The sequence below is a fragment of the Plectropomus leopardus genome, chromosome 15, assembly GCF_026936395.1.
Source record: "Plectropomus leopardus strain MGB_pleo_1.0 chromosome 15, ASM2693639v1, whole genome shotgun sequence".
In the NCBI taxonomy this organism is placed as follows: Eukaryota; Metazoa; Chordata; class Actinopteri; order Perciformes; family Serranidae; genus Plectropomus; species Plectropomus leopardus.
Window position 1 is genome coordinate 24,298,026 of NC_142190.1, and position 20,760 is coordinate 24,318,785.

General features: G+C 40.3%; 2 protein-coding genes across 3 annotated transcripts in view; one reads left to right on the forward strand and one right to left on the reverse strand.

Moving 5' to 3' along the window:
- Positions 1-15,202, reverse strand: part of LOC121952774 (GDNF family receptor alpha-4-like) — a 30,467-nt gene extending 15,265 nt beyond the window's left edge. Inside the window, exon 1 of one of the 2 annotated variants that reach the window (XM_088088440.1) lies at positions 15,131-15,202. Coding sequence is in view for 1 of the 2 variants with exons in the window: in XM_088088439.1 (XP_087944565.1) it covers positions 9,441-9,495 (55 nt within the window). In the remaining variant the exon portion in view is untranslated. Of the gene's footprint in view, positions 1-9,440; positions 9,908-15,130 lie in introns of those variants that run through there. The other variant, XM_088088439.1, reaches the window with a different exon arrangement.
- An 87-nt stretch (positions 15,203-15,289) lies between these two features.
- LOC121952498 (ADP/ATP translocase 2) lies at positions 15,290-17,619 on the forward strand. The gene is made up of 4 exons (XM_042499223.1): positions 15,290-15,500; positions 16,368-16,854; positions 16,949-17,089; positions 17,185-17,619. Exons 1-4 carry the CDS (start codon positions 15,390-15,392, stop codon positions 17,340-17,342), a joined length of 897 nt encoding a protein of 298 aa, XP_042355157.1. The 5' UTR covers positions 15,290-15,389; the 3' UTR covers positions 17,343-17,619.
- Positions 17,620-20,760: the final 3,141 nt, after the last annotated feature.

Consider the following 20,760-nt stretch of genomic DNA (forward strand, 5'->3'; position numbering starts at 1 on the left):
TGCATATCCTTTTTCTGCTTTATCTTGCTAATTCGCTACATCCTGTCACTTTTTTAAGTGCACAAAAGGAACAGACCTTTAAGAACATGTTGTGCAAGGAGAAATAATGGAGGAAATGTTCTTGTTTGAACTTATCTGTACCTATTGTACCCTCCAACACGTGGACTTATGCTTCAGTGCATTAACATATACATCATGCACACACACATACAGACAGCATTGTGCGAGATCGGTCACACACTTCGATTAAGCTCCTGCTGACTGGCGGCACAAAGCGCGGCTACAATCCAATTCTGCTGCTGCATGTTTTGCAATCTCAGGCGCCACATGAGGTCCATGTCTCACTTTGGCATGAGACATATCATAAACAGAGGCTCCGCTTCATCGCCGCTGCAGGAAACCTGCCAATGCTACCGCAGTGACTCCATGGGGAGGTGGGGAAGAAAAAACACAAGGAATACACGGGGCAATGAGTCACACTCACAGTCACACATCCACAGGGTATATGTACAGGTGATGATTACCTGCCTATCTGCGGATCATGGCACCTTGATAATTATACGGATGTAATAAATTCTGCCATGTTTAGCTGCAGTTTAAGCAGGCTTTATGTAATCTCCTGTTTGAGCAGTGAATAGCTTATTCATTATTCCCTCTCAGTGTTTGCTCCCTCTGGCTTTCCATTGATAAAGAGAGACTATCAGCAATTTTAGTTTCCGAGAGCGGGCACAGATAGCAAAAACCTTATAAAGTACAGAGCTGCTCTGTTCAATCTAGTCCAGTAGACAGGTCATAATAATTTGAATAACTTGAACATTATTCAGCATCATGCTGATAAAGAAGCGATGTGCTCACATTATACTGTTTGACATGCAGCAAATTCTCTTAAGTAAAAGTCTGGGTTAAGGGAATTGTTGGTCGGGGAAGTGTGTGTTTTAAAGAAAATGCTGAGAGAAAAATGAATTACTGTGAGCCATAATACACACTATTGATTTCTCACTGGGGTGATTAATAGAACTTGTGAAGCAAAGCTGATGAAGGTTAACGCCACAAACTGTGCGCACACCAACACTCACGGGGAGTGAATTGGTTTCGGTGAAGATTTCTCTTCCGTTATTTCAAATGTGTGGGATGGGCAGCAGAGCGTCCAGATTGTTGGGCGGTAATTTGACTTGTGAGCAGAGCGTGGCAGGAGAGTGCGACTCTGATGTGAAATGTGTTCACGGGGATCCTAACAGAAGGGGACATCTTGGAAGGAAGTTGAGGGCTCAAGGAGGTAACGGCAGCAAGGCGTCAAGATGGAGCAAAAGTGAGAGTTACTACTTGCACTCATTTATCACAACAGTCGAACCAGTGGGCACTGCATTTATGTTACTATGTTTGCTTGCACATGAATGTTCCACATAAAGGCAGGCTGTGGTCTTTAGGTGGAATTTAGTGAAATATGGTGGCAATCAGACGCTTAACCTGTGAATTATTTATTTAAACTGCAGCTGAAGTGAAAAGTTAAAAGAAAATCAATTAAGACAATTGTTCCGGCCTCTCTTTCGGATTCAGGTCAGACTTAAGTTAAAAAAATAAGCAGTTTGAAGATGACAACTTGGTTTTGAGACTTTTTGATGGGCATACACTACAGTATTTTCTGATATTTTACATACCCAACAATTAATTTATTGATTAAAAAATGTATAAAAGTTGGTGTTCACCAGAAGTTTTGAGCATCTAAATCTTAACTTCTAACTTCTTTATGCACCAATTAATGCCTTTTCAGAATCCATTTGAGGTGTAAAAGTCTTTAATTTTGACAGTGCCAGACCTTGCATATTCAACCCTCCAGGCAAGCAACATTTGGCTGCTATAATCAGCAGTGCCTAAAGATTAGAGTCAGTTCAGTATTGGACCAAATGGCTTTCCTTCTGACTTATGAGGCTGAGCAATTTTTTTTTCATAGAATATCATGATGTCACTGTGAAGCTGACCTTTGACCTTTTAGATATAAAATGTCATTGCTTCAATATTTTATCCTATTAGACATCTGAGTGAAATGTAGTCAAAATGTTCACATGAATTATTGAGTTATGGCCAAAAACATGTTTTGTGAGGTCACAGTGACTACTAAAATCCAGTCAGTTCATCCTTGAGTCCAAGTGGAAATTTTTGCCAAATCTGAAGAAATTTCCTCAAGGTGAGCTTTTGATATTGCATTCACGAGAATTAAGCAGATTGATGGATAGACGGATGGACGGACAGAATGAAGGACAAACTGAAAATATTATTCCTGCAGCTACAGCTACAGCCAGCGCGTAGGCATAATAAAAGTCCTTTGCCACGTTCATGGTTCTGTTGGGGGGGGACATGTCTTTAAATATAAAGGGACACATGTCTCCTGCATCACCACTCAAAATCTACACCTAGATGACCAGCACATAGATGTAATGTTATCTTGACTGATGTAAATTCATGTAAATATATTAATATCCTCAATAAATTGTGCAGTTAATGGACTGTTAATTTAAAAGCTAATGGACCTTACGGGACTACACTGGAAAGCATTTGACTGAATAAATGGGAGCGAGTAAGCTGCAGGACAATAGAGCATGTTTGTTAAGTCAAAACAATGGCTTTCCTGCCATAGTGCCAATTTTCATTTTGATTTATGCAACTACATTCAAATATACATATATATATAAATATTTATTAAAAAATGGACACAGCAGATGGCAAATGAAAGGTCTTTGTAAACATTTGCAACAGCAACTAGTAGATTAGGTCCAAGTCTAAAAATAAACAAAGCACAAATCTGACAAAGTGACTGACCCCATCTGGTTCCCAAAATTAAAATGCCTTTATTTCACACACAGAACAGTTTGATTAAAAACACAGCACCATCTTGTGCCGTTATCAAGGATCTCTGTGCTGATTCAGGGTTTGCAATGACATTTAAGTTTTCTGATTCTGACTGAATTACAATGTGTGTGACAGCAAACTTCCTCTCCTGTGTTGGTTTATGTACCAGTGGTCAGAGGTAATTTCCTCCGGACGGACACAGCTGGTTCATCAGTGCTGACTTAAGTCTGTGTGGGCTCTTATTGACACAGTCATTTCTGCTGAGCTCTATGTTTGGCACTTTCCACCAATCGGCTCATCGTTTTCTAACATTAAACTTTCTATTCACATCAAACATATGCTTAACAGTTTGCACATATTGTCTTTGTTGGGAGGAGAATTGCAGGCACTGCCCTGGGCAACCTCAGTCCAACAGCTCTCTTTTAAAGAAAGAGGATCATTTTGGTTTCATTTACTGTTCACTGTGGTAACTGCCAGTGAGTTTCCTCTTCACATGCTGATTCAAGGCAAATGGCTTTTTTTCAGTCATGTTCAGCATTGTAGAGGAAATTTACATATGAACAGAAAACGTACAAAGTAGCAATTTACAGCTCAGCTTTGTATATATTAAAGGGACAGGTCACCCCCAAAATTTAAAAATACCAGCCCACTGCCATTCCAAACTATAAGTGGCAAAATATCACTACTTTGACAGTGCTTTTGGCGTAACATTGCTCTGCCAAAAGCCACATTTTAAGTCCATGTGAAACTCCCACTGGACGGTGTCAGGAGAGAATGCGACCGACAAAACCGGTCATGGTGATATACGCTGGCGGACAGACGGACAGCATCTGTTGTGACCGCGGGAAAACATCGCAGGAGGGGTTCAAACACTGCCAGCAGCGATGTAATATAAGGAGCGAGAGGGCATCTAGGGGCAGACAGGAGGGGTGGTGGATAGGTCCACCAAACCCTGGACTTTCATGTGCTAGTCTGGTGTTCGTTTTTCTACACTTTATCACGTGCCTTTGTCCTCTTATCCTAGCCTTTCGTGCCAGCATGTGCATTTGTTGACATCCCGGTGTTGGTTGCCATGTGCAGTTGTTGCCTAAACATAACAACCTGCAGCGTAATCCATCCATGTGCTTGTGTTGACACCATAATACTGGCGTCCCAAAACGTAAAGAGAGACACAGAAGGACACCTAGAGCATAATACGTAGACATGGAAGTCCACCTCAAAGCAGCAACATGTGATGACTCAGGATGAGACGTGTTGAAAATACAATGCTACTTATAAATCTAAATTGTTTTGGGGTAAGTTGCCGAGTATCAGAGATGCACGCTTACTTCAGCAGATATGGTTGGTGGGTGAAATTAACTATCAGAAAATAGTTCCTACATGAAACTGCTCACAACAAGGTCTGTGGATATCTCCAACACTCGGCAACTCACACCAAAACAATCTAGATTAATAAATAGCACTACAGGAAAAAGGAAAATATGTACTGTTTATTTGTGGGTGAACTGTCCCTAAACCCAAATTTGAACTTGCTCTGTGTTGTCGTTACTTGTATTTTTTATACATGTTTCTTAATTCTCCTAGTTGTAATGACCTCTGAGCTCATCTTCTTCTCTCAACTTTTTTCCCTCCTCTAGCAAACCTCTGACCTATGCCCTTGGTAATCTCATTTTTGCAACTTTCCTTCCACCTCAATCCCTCCATGATGTTATACTTGATGCATGTTATTATTTTTTGGCTCCAATTTTTCTCCAAATCATCCCTCATCCCTCCACACTGCATTTATTTATTCCGCATCTTTCCACTAGGGACTCCTGTGGCTTTTTTCACATCAGGACAACACTGATGGCAGCAATAACATGTCACGCCAAACAGTCTCACTCAGTACTCAGCACAATAAAAACGCATTATCTGTACAAAGTCCACTTTAAATAACAACTTGATTTCAATACTCACAAAAGGCTGCAATTTCATTTAACCGTACAACACCAGCTGAGAGAGATGCCTTTCTGGCTTTTTTCTAAAACTGTAAATGTAACAAAATGTTACACCTTGATCCCAAAATTGCCCAAAATTGCTTTGCGAGCATGGACAACTTGCACCTTTATTTGCTCCTCCATTTGTGGAAGCTAACAAGAATGAATCTGTGTGTGACTGGGGCACTGAAAAGTGCAGCACAGTTGCACTTGCTTTAATCGTTTTTTATGCACACACCCTGCAGAGACGACTCCAGCGCCAGAGTCATGTGCAGTGCTGTGTAGCCTTCAGCAAGATGCACGCTTGCAGTGAGAAATAATCGAGTCATGACTATTGTCATTTTATGGCATAAAAAAGGGAAAGAGACAGCTCAACCAAAAGGTGGACATTTTCATCACATAACACAAGGGTTGTTACCTAAAGTAGGTTGGGATGAATGAGAGATGCAATAAAAATATATGATTAAATAAAGAGAAAACTCTCATACACTAAACTAAAATGACGTTTCGGTCTAGCAGACCTTCATCAGGTATGATGAACATTTCTACATATATACAAACACTAATCATCCAATCAGAGGACTGCTGACACTGATTATTACCTGAAACTGCTTTGCATCATCAGCCAGACAATATAGTTAAAAAAAAGCACACTAAACATTAAATACAGCTACATGTAACCTTACATACCCCTCGAGTCAAAACATAAGTATCATGATTTATCATCATAAACATCATCCTACAATAAATGCCTGAAAGTTCCTCAAATGGTCCCAAGATGTAAGCATGTGAATAAACGGAGCAAATAGAATGATCAGTGAGCATCAATGCAGCCCAAACAACAAAAAAGTAATAAACTACTCCAGGCTAGAGACAAACTACAATAAAGTAAGAGAAATTTATGTTACTCTTAGATTTTTCTTTTTAAGAAAACAAACATTTTATTTTTAAATCCAGTTGGAAACCTTAAGAAAAAAACAAAACCCAAGGCTCTCAGAAATGGGAAAACTAATTTCTGACATTCAGCAATTGCCAACTACAAATTACACCAACTGGGGCAAGCAAGCCATATATCTAATAAATGAAGCATTCCACATGACCAGCTTTTAAAAAACTATACACATTAGACAGCAATTGTCCTTCCTCTGACACACCTGTCATACATTCAGGTTTGCAGAGAATCTTTTCAGCGGTAAAAAAAGATGATAAATTGACTTGATTATGCCTGTTTAGCATAAACTAGGTGTTCTAACAGCATGTGGTTCAAGCATCCAAAGGGGAAAACTCTACTAGTTCATCCAAAAACCAGCGTTTGATGTCTTGAATCAACAGTTTCCCAGTGATTCCAGTACATGAGGCCTATTTAATGAGCTGAGCTGCTGGTTTGTGCAGCCACATCACGCAGGCAACATCCCTCTTATGTACTCCAGGTAAAATACATACTTGCATCAGGTGCCGCATCAGCCAGTCAGGGTGTGAGTGGAGCTGTGTGAATATTTCAGGCTTCTGCCTCCTGCAACCTGGTGCAGTCCTAAATTACGACGTGCCAAATAATTTCTTGGCCAGACAGCGGCCCACGTATCGACAGTTTCCATCAGGCTGTGGGATTTTTGTTGGTGCCATCATGTGTGCAAGTGACAATCAAGATGCAGACCAACAAATGCACATCAATTATTCAAATTAGTATTCATGAGCTTGACAGTGAGGTGAGTGGAAATCAGGTGCCATTCAGAAAGCCACGTTTTCATGTTCAAGTTATCCTTCATTTTAATTAAAACAATTTCTTTAAAGTAAAACTTCAAATACATGAAATAATTGCATATTCAGAGAGTCTATTTTATGTGTTTTATCTGAGTAATGTCCAATGGGCATGTTGCCAATTTAATCTTTGTGTGCTGTCGTCCTAAACGAAACTGAATTACAGGCACAGAGTGCATAAAGACAATGCCTCAGCAAAAAGAGAGAGAGAAGAAAGAAGAGCACAGCAGGAGAGATTAAGAAGGTTTGGAGAAACCTGTGAGCCCAGAGTGCTCAAACACACACACACACACACACACACACACACACACACACACACACACACACACACACACACACACACACACACACACACACACTGTGTACATCAAACAGTCAGAAACAGCTCAAGCATGTGGATATTAGTCCACCCAAGACCTGTGTAACTTTACACAGCCGGAAAATGAGCTCTAATAAATTTATGACAACCGTGTTACAGCTCAATCGCGTCCACTAAATGAAGTACAAAAATAGCAGCACTCCATCACCAGTTGCAGTCTGGACTGGGATTTAAGCAATAATCCACAGAGGCCCAGCAGCAAAGGGTCAAAGTCGGGTTTAATGTCGTTCAACAATAACCGCCTTTCCATTGATTTATCTGACAAAGGTGTGCAGCCACATTCAAAGTAATTGCATTATTAATTATGCATTATATGTCTTTCTATTCCACTGCTATTAATTCGGAATAGGACACGGATGAATGCAACAACGCATGCAGACAATCAATGATTGAGAGTGTGTCATTTCAGCAATGGGTCAAATCAGTGACACATGAAAAAATAGCAAGTTATAAATTATAAAATGTGTTTTCTGCACGCAGGATCCTTCCTGTGTTTTCTCAGTAGCAGAGAAGTAATAAAGCAGATGGGGGACTTTGTTTTGTTCGCAGGGGAGGCAGAATATCTGTAATCTATACAAACAGGTGCAATTCTCCCCTATCCAATCTTGTGAAGACACATTAATGATAGCACTGGCTCGCCCTGAGCTCTGTGGAACGGCAGTGGTGACAGACATTTCGGGAGGGCTGCTGCCTACCTCTAAAGTTCCCATTGCTATTGTTTAGATCACAGAGTTGCACATGGCCTGAAATATTACAAGGTAAAAATAACATTGTATGAAACAGAATACAGTTCTGAGAAGTTTTTTATACAATATCAAGGGAAATCCATTAAGAGTCTCTAAAGCAAAGCAGCTTTACGACAGATTTGCCCCCCCAAAAACAGATTAAAGTCAGGGGTGTTCTGCACAGATTTCACCTTTCTTAATGACATCAATTAACCAAAATTAAATCCCAATATTGCAATCAGGTATAATTCAACATCACCTCTGATTTGCACCTGTAATGATGCAGATTTTGATTAAACAGCGCTTGAAAGTAACCGCTTTTCTTGGTGTGATTCCACCCAAGTGCCTGTCAGGTGGGTTTGACACAGCAGATGATAAACCGGGTGCCTAAGAGGTTTGACATTCACAAGAAAGCATTCATCACTTCATGATACTAATCTCTAATGGGCAGCTTCACCTGACATTATCTGAATTTCCCTGAATGCAGTGAAGCCTGCACCTCCTGTACTACTGAAATAATCCAAACAATTACTGTATTTGCATTGTGTTTCTGCAGTGAGGAGCACAGGAGGAGGAGTTGAGTTTCATGTAAAGACTGTTTTGTATGTTAACAACAGATCGAGATCAGTAACCACATTCAAATAATGAAAATGAATTTCTGCACCTACTGCAGATCATAAATGACATAAAACAACATTAATAACCACAGATCAACAAGCTTTAGCCTCCGCTGTGAGATTTCTTAGCCGGCCAGTCACATTATTGACTTAAATGATTTTAACTCATTTTGCAGGAGCATGAGGAATCCAAATTTATTGACTAGAACGTAAAATATCACCCATCTTTTGCCCATTTGTTTACCAGCAAAGACAGACTTATATGTCAGTGAAACTACAAACTGCTCCATTATGAAGTTTTTGCTTTCAGATTTAATCCCTCTTCAGTATCAATTTCTAATGCACAACTTGTGTTTAATGCCAACTATTTATAGCTGTTGCAGCAAAAAATGCTTTTATGTAAAGGAGAATATCATTTGGTTTAACAACTCATGATAATTTCATGATCTGGGACAGTCCAATCAATATTATGGAAGATGGAAAGCACTGTTTGGAACAAGTCCAAGGCAGAATAACAGACCTGAACTCATGATGTCATCCAGATGTAGAAATCTTAGGCTGCTGCTACTTACGATGAATGAGGGACCTGATTTTATGGACCTGCTTAATGTTTTTTTGAGGGTCAAAAGTTTCACTCAAACCTGGAACACTAAATCTTGTGCTTAGACACCCAGTCTTTCTCTACTTAATTGCTTCTTTTCTTTGAAAATATGAGCCATCTGTCTTCTGTCAGGTTACATACATGAGTAAAAATATCTACATATGGATCTTTTTTTTAAAGTTACAACTTTATGACCAACTTAATTTCAGAGTGGGGAATCTTAATGAGACCAGAATATTATAATCATCAAAATACACTAAATGTCATTGCTCTCATGTGTATATAACCTGGGGGGCTTCCTTACAATCTGTAATTGTTGCTTTTTCACCAGACATTTGCATGAAAAAAATGGATATGCATGCATCACTGCTCAGTTTCTGGGTCCTGGAAGACAGCTATCCTCCAGTGGGATTTTTTTAGAACGGAAAAACACACTCTAAGCCCTACCAGACTTAACAGACTATATGAATAAGAATGAACAATATCTCAGCAGTGATATATTCCACATCTGCAGATAGAAATAGGACATGTGCATACCATGAGAGAAGACATTGAGCAGAAGTCCAATGATCATCATCCTGTCCGGTGACATTGGAGAGTTGGGGGGACTGGGGTGAAACTCGCACCCTGCTCGCTGCAGCTCAGTGACCCGTCTCCTGCCACATCCAGCCTCCTCCTCCTCTGCTGCTGCTGCTGCTGCGCCCGCACGGACCGAGGTGGATCGGATGCGCTACCTCCCGCACAAAGTTGGCTAAACACTGAACCGTGCGCGCAACTGGAGCGATTCAAGTTCTCGCGATTTCTGTTGTCCCATTTATTTCTCGGATCCCAGTTATATTGATCTCTGTAAGCGGAATGTAAATCTAAAAAAAAATATCCAAAAAGTTTCTCTGCGGCTGATCAGCAGTCAGTACCAGTCGGACTCCAGCCTCCAAGTGTGTCGCATTTGGACTTGGTTGCGTCGCAGCTCCACAGTTGTCCAGCCAGAGTTGAGATCAGTGCGCTTAGACTGGATGGCGCATCTCAGTTGAAGGCGCACTGTGATTGGCCCCCTGAAAACACTGAGTATGCCCATGGGGTGTAAAACTGTTTCCTGTGGGAGAACAGCTGGGCTGTTGCAGCCATTACTTCAGGCATCAACATGATGGACAACACAAGGTGTATACTATTAAAAAGTCAATTATGTTCAGGGGGGTTCAACATTTGTAGCATAGCAACAGAATTATCACTCACTAATCCGCTTAATTAACCGAACTGGTTTTGTTTTATTGTCTTTTAATGGTTTTAAAAGCTGCCTGTGTTCAAAGCAAATCTCCACTGAATGAACAGTAATGGCTTTGACCTTCACACTGAACTTATTAAAAATGGGTTTTGTACTCAAACTGAAGACTGCATCTGATTGGATCGTGTTTTTGGTAATAAATATTGGCTTTTTTCCCCCCCACAGGTGACTTTAAGTGTAGCTGAGGTGAGCTTGAATGTTAAATTAAATATGTTCCCTCCTCTGCCTGGAGACCAGTCTGCATCCCAGCAGCCTTTTCTATTCCTATCAGCTTACAGCAGGACTGGGACTGTGAAATGTGTACTTGTTCCACTGCTGCAGCTGACCTGTGGGAGGAAAGGGTTGATACAGAGGGGATGACATGCAGCTGTGTACTCACCTGTAACACCGAGGCATCCTGTTCTTTCTTATCCAAATAAACTCTTGTTGTGCAGTTTGTGTCTGTGTGTGTGTGTGTGTGTGCAGATACTGTATACTCTGTATTATTCCCCCCCAAGGACATAAACACAGAACTAAATTTGGAAGTTTGATCACACAGCAGCTGCCATTTTTTGCTTGCAAAATATTGACTGTTTTGGTTAAGAAACAAATCTAACTGATTACAGATTAGGATCTACTTTTGTAAAAGTCTCTCAACGCTGTTTTTTTTATATCTATACATTTAGCGTTATTTATAGATCTGTCTTGAGGCATTTCTATGAAGTAACCAGAATTACAGTAAAAATGCAACACTAAAAATATGATTAAATAAACCCTACACTTCCTCTCATACAAGAAAACAAAAGCACAATTTATTTTGCAATTGTGCAAAAAGTGCTTGCCATTGACCTCTTGCCCTCCCTGTAATTAAAAGACAGCAGAGGGATTAGTGGATTAATTTACACCTCCTGTTCAGCTGGATGCTCAAGTGGCAGTAAGAAACACAAGTGGACACTGACTGTCATTAAAATGCACATCCAACCAAATGGAGAACAACAGAGCTACGCACGTAATAAGGCGCCGTTATCGCCATGGCAGCACTTCACTACATTCAGACTAAAGTATCTTGTTAAAACAAAACATTGCACAATGAGTGAGTGAATACTCTCCTCAGTAGTTTGGCAGTTTGACTCTGAGTGTACGGCATCACAGCAGCTCCTCCATGTGGTCAACCCTGTGCACTGGATAAGACATACAGAGGTTACTGTGAGTAACACAGGTTCAAACCTCCAATCATGTGACCTTTGACTTATTACTGTGAGATAAAGGTGTTTACTGTACAGCCAGCGTTTTAATCACAACACTCTTATCTGAGTTTTATATGGTCACTGTAAACATGCGTCGGTATAACGAACTATAAACAACACCCTGAAGACAACTTAAACAGCTGGCATTTAATGAAGAACATATTTGGCTTCTGGTTCTGTTGTTTGATGAAGCTTGAAATTAAACATAATAATATTTAAACATAGTAAACAGTTTTTTTAAAATTGCTACAGGAACATATGATCACCTGGACTATAGTGTCACAATGATGACACTTCGAGAGCAGCAGGAAGTCAGCAATACATTAAGCGTCACTGGCCTTTTAGTCGTCATACATAAGTTTATGTTGGATGTAGGAAACCAGCAGCTGTAACTGACCAGATAAAGTGGGAGGTCAAGCCCACCACTCTAAGATCCCATGATCTATGGAGTGACTACATGCCGAACCCAAAAAGGTCACAACTAACTTGACACAATTAATACCCAACAACAGTAACACACAAGTGACCACATCAAAAGTGAAGTGCAACCACCACGACACAACTGCTGCCAACTTAACCCAATAAATGTGTAGTTCAGAGACCACAAACCAGCAGGTTACAAACCACAAGTCACTGCTCACACGTGTTTATCGCAACTACGCCAAACAGTGACTCAACAAACATTAAGTCATTTCATAAAACAAAGAAATCACAACTAAGATGCCATGTGAAGAGAAAAAATCTATGAAAACAAGCTGTTGAGGCACTGCAAACCTGACCTGCCTACCAAGATGGCTAACCTAGCTCGTTTTCAGTGGCTTGGCGAGCTCAGGGCTATTTAAAATGCTGAATTCAGTGCATGTTGTAGCCAACTGTTATACACTGAAGCATGCCCCCACACCAAAAATAAAAAGGGCAAAATAACAAAGTGGCAAGCTCTTTAAACCTGCCCGGTGTAAACAGGGTGCTCACAACTGAAATTTCAGTAACCCACACAAAGCAGAACTAACCACTAAACAAAGGCCACTAGAAAGACATAAACACTTACATTTGCCTTACCTCATGGCCATTTATCCTGGACAAGCCCCCATTTGTTACGGCCCACCCTTGGGCTGCCCTGGTGGAAAGTACTCTACACCACCGACCAAAAATAAACACCTAGACAACTTTAAAACAATCAAATCAATTGGATTCATAAGCAAATTCCATGCAAACAAAACTCCAATACTGAGAGGCAGCAAAACCAGCAGCAGTCCCTACAGCAGAGGCCTTTCTCCTCTGCTGCAGACACAGAGGTTTTGAGCACCTCCTCAACCTGAACGGGTGCGCCTCGTAGGGTAACGCAGCACACCTGCACAGATGTACAGGAGAGCAAAGAGCTACAACAGCACAGAACACACACAGCCATAAAACATAGATAGATGTGTGGTTTATTTTATATGGACATCAGCATTAGAAATGTACATTTATGCACAAAAACCAGATGTGCTGTGTTTAGTGTTTGTAATTAAATGCTTATGTGCAGCTGTTCGCAGGAGGCTTTTTAAAAAATGTTGAATATTACAAGGAAAAAAAATGCATCACCAAGTAACCCACACACACACACACACACACACACACACACACACAGAGAAACCCATCAATAAATCCATACACATAATACATCCACAAATACCACAAATACATCCCTAAAGATACCTCCACAAATAAACACATTAAAAGCCATACACAGAAACACAGCCACACACAGTGCAAAAAGCTGATGTGGTTTTAAACGCAAGTTTCTCTTTAAGCCATGATTTAATACCTCTGTTAAAACAATAACACAGGGTTGCACTTCAGTTAAGTTGGTAGACAGTTGCATAGCGTTGCTCCTTTAACAGAGAAGACTGATTTTCCAAATGAGGTTTTCGTTTATTGCAATGCGGCCGTTATTGTTTGTTGAGGCCCGTGTGTTGGCTTAAGTGATGTGCTGCCGTCTATAACGAACTGAGCAGAGACGGAGCATGACTTAGCATTTAAAAATAAGCTTTAAGTGACAGTGAAGCTTTAAAAGCTTAACGTGTTTTTTTTCAAGATGTGACAATGATGCCACTTCTTTAAAATATTCCATCATTGTATTTCTACTACATAATGTTTTTGGTTGGTGTATTTGTACCTTGCGTTCCTCTGCATGCAGTAGGCCTAGGTTTAAGACAATTTTACTCAAATAATGGCCCACAGGCCCAAACGATCCCCCAACAGGATGCCAGTTAGCCCACCAACATTTTCTAATTCACAATAAATTATAATAATCATAAAAATTCCACCCATGATTTTTGTCCCATTACTTTATTGCTCTTTGAATGTCAATGAGTTGCCAGAGTTCTTTAAACACATCACAGAGCTTGTTTATCAAAAGAAAATGCCATGCTAGTATCCCTCAGACCCCCTCAGCAGAAGTTTGGGCTGAGCCCAGAATGTCAAATCCTTGAAACATCCCTGCACACACATGAAATGTGCACGCCTGCGTCTGGATATGCCTCTTGGCAAAGTGGACAGCGAATGTCAAAAGGTTGAAAACAGACAATTAAATGGAAAATTGCCAGATGAGATTTTCTTGATTTTTCATGTTTATTCATTTTGTTTGATAAATATTATAAAATGTGTTTATTAATTGGCCCCTGGCCTCCTGTCATTTTGCAAAAGTGGCCCCCGGGCAAACTAAGTGTTGTGTCACTGGGCTGTGGGTTCAGTTCATCAGATAAATAAAGAGAAAGACATCAAGTCTCTTGTCGCCCTCTAGTGCACAACTTTGATAAATCCTAAACTGGATGAATGAAACTTTGATTTTAGAATCCCTACAATTATGCAGAACTTCTCCCCATCTGTGACACCCAATAAAACAAATTAGAAATTATTTTTTTAAAAAAGCTAGGTAAAAATGTCAAGGAAAAAGAAAAAAGCTAGGGAGAAACTATCATAACATATTGAATATTATGTCAGAGAATTATTTTAAATTTTTAAGCACTTTTTGCAGGTCATTTCTCTGTTCTGAACTTTCATTTTTCTGTTTTCTTTTGTTCTGACTAATTTTGAAGTCATTATCTTGTGCTGTTTTTAATAATTTCTTGCAATTTTAGGGGGTTACTTCTTCTTTTGTTGCTCGTTGCCTCCTTCCAATGTTTTAAAAAGAAATCAATCCAGTGTGCTCAAGTTTCAAATGACTTAATAACATTTAGGTTTTGGGCAGCACATTATATAACTACTCAAGTGTTACTTGAAAAAAAAAAAAATCCACTGTTAACAGTTAACCTACCTGTTAATAGCCTGCTGAATAGGCAAGGTTACATAAATGTTATATATTACATTAAATGTTACCTAAATGTGTTAGTGCACCTCACTGAAAAGCAAGCATATAGTTTTATATTGCATCCATCTATTTATCGTCACATTAAAAGTGACAGTAGCCTTACATTAGATAATGTGCTGTGAGTAATTAGGCAGTGATCTGGGCACGGACAGGCCCTACATGTCTCTGCGGAGTCCTTGAAGGCTCTGTACGACCCTGTGACTTTGCTCTGAGACAACTGTGAGGGCCAAGCCTCTGTTTTCATTGGCCTGAGGGCGTGACTGTGCGCGTGAAGCCAAATAAGAGCAAGTCCACGTAGTAACTCATTTACTTTTCCGTCTAAATTTAGTTACTTCACGTGTATTTTGTAATATCAGGATTTACTCACCGAGGCCCCAGAAATGTACGCGAAGTGACGACAACACTCACCGAGCAGTTTCATTGGCAGAAAGCCGCGTGACGTTGACGGATTGGCCAATATCCTCAATCGCAGTTCTCGCGTCTTATCGCGATCTATTGTGCTAAATAAATCCGCAACGCGGCTTTACAATCGGCCATTTCGTCGGTTTAGGCCATCAGCCGTAGAGGGCAGTGGGGATTTATCCAGCTTACTGGTTACCTGAAAGGCACATCAAGAACATCGCAACATGAATGAGACAGCTATTTCCTTCGCCAAGGATTTCTTGGCCGGTGGCATCTCCGCTGCCATCTCCAAAACAGCCGTCGCCCCAATCGAGAGAGTGAAGCTTCTCCTTCAGGTAAAAAACTCCGGAAGCCTCAGTAACGTTAGCCGGCTAGCTTGTGTGTGATCTTGCTAACAGCCGCTGGACAAAGTTAACCGCTTATCGATGCCGGTTGTCATCGTGTAGCTATAGACTCAGTAGTTTAACATAGCTCAGTAGCGTCTGACGATACAGAATTAACGAAAGTCTTAAGAGCGACGGGTTGTAGCATTTGAGGTCATCACGGGATGGGAAATGACCTACACGAGCCCGGCTGCTAACGTTAGCTTCCCACGTTAACCTTAGCCGGCGCAGCTAACAAAGGACAAACGCTGGTAGAGATGTTGGGACACTGTGTACAAATAGACGGCAGCGCTGCTTAGTTATTTACAACAACACTGTTTCATAGGCAGTCGACGGAAGATAACACTTCTGTTATATTTTAGCTTTAATTGACGATGAAATGTCTCTGGTGGGTAATTTACTTCTTGGTGTTAGCTAGCGTCAAGTGAGATGGCTGCAGTGAGGCCCAGCCAGTCATTCACAGCCGAGTCAACAACTTTAACACTTCTTTGAGTTTAACCCGGACTACGACAGTGTTTGTAATCATTTGCACATGAACCCCTGGTCGTTTTATTTTACAATCATGTTAATGTCAGAAGACGTTTCCTCGCCAATTAATAATTGTATATTGATAAAGACTCAGCATAGCAGCCATGATCATTTGATCGCCAGTCAACGCTGCTGTTAAACTGCACCTGCACGCAGACTTCTGCAGCAACTTTTACAGCTTTAACGCACATCAAGGTCACAACAAGGAGACCTTGTGATTGACGTGTGCTCAACAGTTAATTAGCTTCCCTATTTTAGTCCTAACAGTTCTTTCTTTCTCTTTTTTTCCAGGTCCAGCATGCCAGTAAGCAGATCACCGCAGATATGCAGTACAAGGGTATCGTGGACTGCGTTGTCCGTATCCCCAAGGAGCAGGGGTTCCTGTCCTTCTGGAGAGGTAACCTTGCCAATGTCATCAGATATTTCCCCACCCAGGCCCTCAACTTCGCCTTCAAGGACAAGTACAAGAAGATCTTCCTTGACGGCGTCGACAAGCGCACCCAGTTCTGGAGGTATTTCGCTGGTAACCTGGCATCCGGTGGCGCCGCTGGAGCCACCTCTCTGTGCTTTGTGTACCCCCTCGACTTCGCCCGTACCCGTCTGGCCGCTGACGTGGGAAAGGCTGGAGCCGAAAGAGAGTTCACCGGTCTTGGAAACTGCCTGGTTAAGATCTTTAAGTCCGATGGCCTGAAGGGTCTGTACCAGGGCTTCAATGTGTCTGTGCAGGGCATCATCATCTACAGGGCTGCATACTTCGGCATCTATGACACAGCTAAGGGTACGTGGATTTTACATGTACGTACACTTTAACCATTGAAGAGGCTCTTGCATCTTCTAGATCTGTAATCCCTCCTCCCTCTTTGTGTTTACAGGTATGCTTCCAGACCCCAAGAACACCCATATTTTGGTGAGCTGGATGATTGCACAGTCTGTGACAGCTGTTGCTGGCCTGACCTCATACCCCTTCGACACTGTCCGTAGACGTATGATGATGCAGTCTGGGCGTAAAGGAGGTAAGTTATTAGTTATTTTTAAAGCCTTGCCTGTGTACCGTCTGTTTACGTCTCCAACATAATTTAACTTCTGCTCTTTATCCTGCCTTTCTCAGCCGACATCATGTACAGCGGGACCATTGACTGCTGGCGCAAGATCGCACGCGACGAGGGTGGCAAGGCTTTCTTCAAGGGAGCCTGGTCCAATGTGCTCAGAGGCATGGGCGGCGCCTTCGTGCTGGTGTTGTACGATGAGCTGAAGAAAGTTATCTAATTCGTCATATTGTCACATCACTGTCCAATTTGGCTAAATGTAATAACTCTCCATTTCTATGGACTCTGCATTCTGCCTTATTTATGGGAACAAACTATAGTGTCTCACCCCCTAGCTGTGGGCGATTGCTGTACGTTGTGCATCTTTGATTTTAAACGTTCCACATCCTCTTTACCAATGTCATTCCTGTTAAAGAAATCTGATACCTCCTCCTGTCATTCACTAGGTTTGTATGGTCCCGACTTGAATAAATTTATTCTGGGGAACAAAGTAAAAACCATGATGTCAAACTGTCTCCTCCACTGTCTACTGCATGAGATGAGCACTCAACTGGATAATGAAATGCACGAAGTGGATTACACCTAACTGCTATATTTACTCGCGCTTATCTCTTCCTGAGCCTTCCTGGTTTGACCGTGGTCACTACAGGGATTGTAGAGTAGAACACCTGAGCGTTTGCTCCTTTTGAAAAAGCCCCGACAGGCTTCTTAGAGTCAGCGGCACGGTGCTTGTTAATTTTGTGGTGATAAGTTATTGACCTATTGAGATTTTCTTTGTTTTCTAGGAAGCCTTCCACATCAAATTTAAATGACTTTCAGGAGTACAGTTACTTAGTGTTAACAGCGGGGAAATGCAGACAAGCTGTTGGGAGGGATCCATTATTACATTTGTGTATATTTTACTGGCCCTTAGGAGCATTATAGAAATCGTGTGCATCATGTTGCTTAAACATCAGAATATGCAAATCAGCGCCCAGAAATCCTGGAGAAAGTGGGTTTTAAAGATTTAAATGTACCTGGCCCTGCAGTGCAGAATAACTACACATCCAGGTGCTGCACACGATCTATTCTGACAGCAGCCACTTTAAGTAAATGAAACCGCCACCGCAGTGCATGAATGAACTTTGTTATGTGTCCTGGGCTGACTTCAAACATGTTGAAACTGGTATTGATAAGGTGGGACAGACAGCAGTGATTGGTTAAGGTTTGGCTACATAAATATTTCCTTTACTAGTCATATCTGCAGCCAGAGATAATACAATTAAAACAATATTAGAGGGAAAAAAACCTATAGATTTGTTCTTGGTACTATAAGTAGATGTTATCTGATATGCAAATAAACTGCTTCTACATCACAGGAACACAGCTTTTTTTTCGGTGGTCAAAACAAAAATACAACGATACAAGATACATAATAGACAAGAATGAACACGTGATATTTCCTAATTAGTCATATAATAAACCTGTGAGATTTGCAAAACTTAATAGTTTGGTCTAGTTCTTATATAACACTTTTTTAAATATTGTTTCCAGGTATGTATGTAGATGTGATTTTTTTTTTTTGGAAGTACAGTATGAGGGCAGTTTCTTTAAAAGATATTTTATGAATGTAAAATTTAGTTAAAATAATGAGCAAATCAATTATTGGTCATTTAGGAGAAATTTTGATTTTTGAATATTGGTAACAAATTACTTTATTGCCACTGTACAACGGTGATAGAGCAATCCTGTAGATGCCTACAATTCTTAGAAAAATACAAATAAATACTTAAGCCACTGTACTGCTGTACAGATATGTATACACTATACATTTTAAAAAATATAAACAATTAAGATTAAATAAAATCAGGTTCTTTTGGTGAAATGTTCTTGCCAAAGTGTCTTTAGTGATCTGACACATGTGGTCGCCACATTAAAAACTAAGTGTTCCAGTAATTTTACTATAATGTTACATAAAGTACATTTATCATTTATAACAGAGCAGGTACAACAGAACTAATACAGTTTGTAGTCCAATAACAGAAAAAGTAGGGTTTTTGGGTTTTTGTTTTTTTTTACTACAAATGTTTGATAAAATAAAAGATGTCTTCTGCTAAATATTTTAGGGTTGGCACAAGCCGGATGCAAGTTTTTAAGGTACGCTGCTCGGTGGTTTGGATCCTCGACTCAGCCCGAGATATTGCAGGCTGCCAGCAGGGGGCGCGTGTGACTAACAGGTGTGGACCTCCCGCGCTCCCGTACATCCGCGCGTGCTCGTATTTCTCAATGAGTGAATATGGTGACAACGTGTCCTGAGCAGAGGCTGTATGTAAAGACAATACTTCACAGTACACTTAAATACTGTAAGCAGTGCTGCCATTAACAGAGACAGTTTAGAGGTGTGGATAGCTGACAGGGTGTTAGTGTAGTCGGGCTATAATGTGCTGTTTTCAGGCCTTCATGTACAAAATAGCACAACAATGCCATGCAATATATCATCACAAAATAAAGCAAGAATAGCTACCTGCATGAATAAATAAGCAAACACACAGTGTGGTTGTCAAAATGGCCATAAAGCAGCTAATAAAGTGGATGGGTACAGAATCATTTGTTGATGTGTGTGTCACAGACATAAGTAAAAGATCACACTTTCGTCCAAATAAATTATCAGGTAGCAAGATACAAAGATTTAATTAGGTTTTCATAAAAATTAGATGCTTTATTCATATGTTCTGTTTTTTAAATTACAAATCATTTAGTCAATTAGCATGCCTCTGCATTTATCTTCTATGTTGACAGCGCTGTTTTAGCTGTAATATATAAACTTGAACGCTAAGAAAAGTGAAATAGTCCAGAGTAAATGAATAAATGGATATGTATTTTTAAAAGGCTATCTTTTTCTTCCAGATAGGCTCATTATGAAATGATAAACATTTATAATTTATTGCACAACATAAATCTTTTAGACTATTACTACAGTGCAACCTGAGGTAGAATCAGAATACATCTTCTTCATCCACTCCCTGTGTCCCTTTTTGTTCTGGTGTGTTTATGACTTAAGCGAGCACTCTGAAAAGTTATTAATTGCACAATGAACATTCTTATTAATTGTCTGAGATAAAACATTCAAGTTGTAAACATTATTTTGACAAGTCGTATTGACGTAATCATGTTGATAATTACATCAACTTAATACTGTGTGCAATTTAAACTAAAATTTCTGCGTTAATTGATTTACAACAAAATTCAAGCTGGAGTTACTAAATAAAATTGGATTAATAAATTAACCTTTTCTGCCGTCCCCTACCCTGACCATTTAACACACCTGGATAGTTAAGACTGTGTGTTAAAGGACCTATAGGTCAAACAACTACGATGAAACGGTCATTTTCAATATGGGTGTCATTTCATAAAAATAAATTCCAATAAAGCAATACATTTGGGCATATTCTTACCTGTGATATGACCAATGGTGGACAAAGGTTAGCTTACACCTGACAAAACAGCTGCATAACTCAAAAGGATTGATGCAAACCGCTGCATACAAACATGTGAGTATAAGAAGCTGTAACATTAACACAAACAATTTTACATAAAAAATGGACTATGGTAAACACTCAGTCTTGCCTACAGTGAAGAATATTAATTTTGTCTCATTT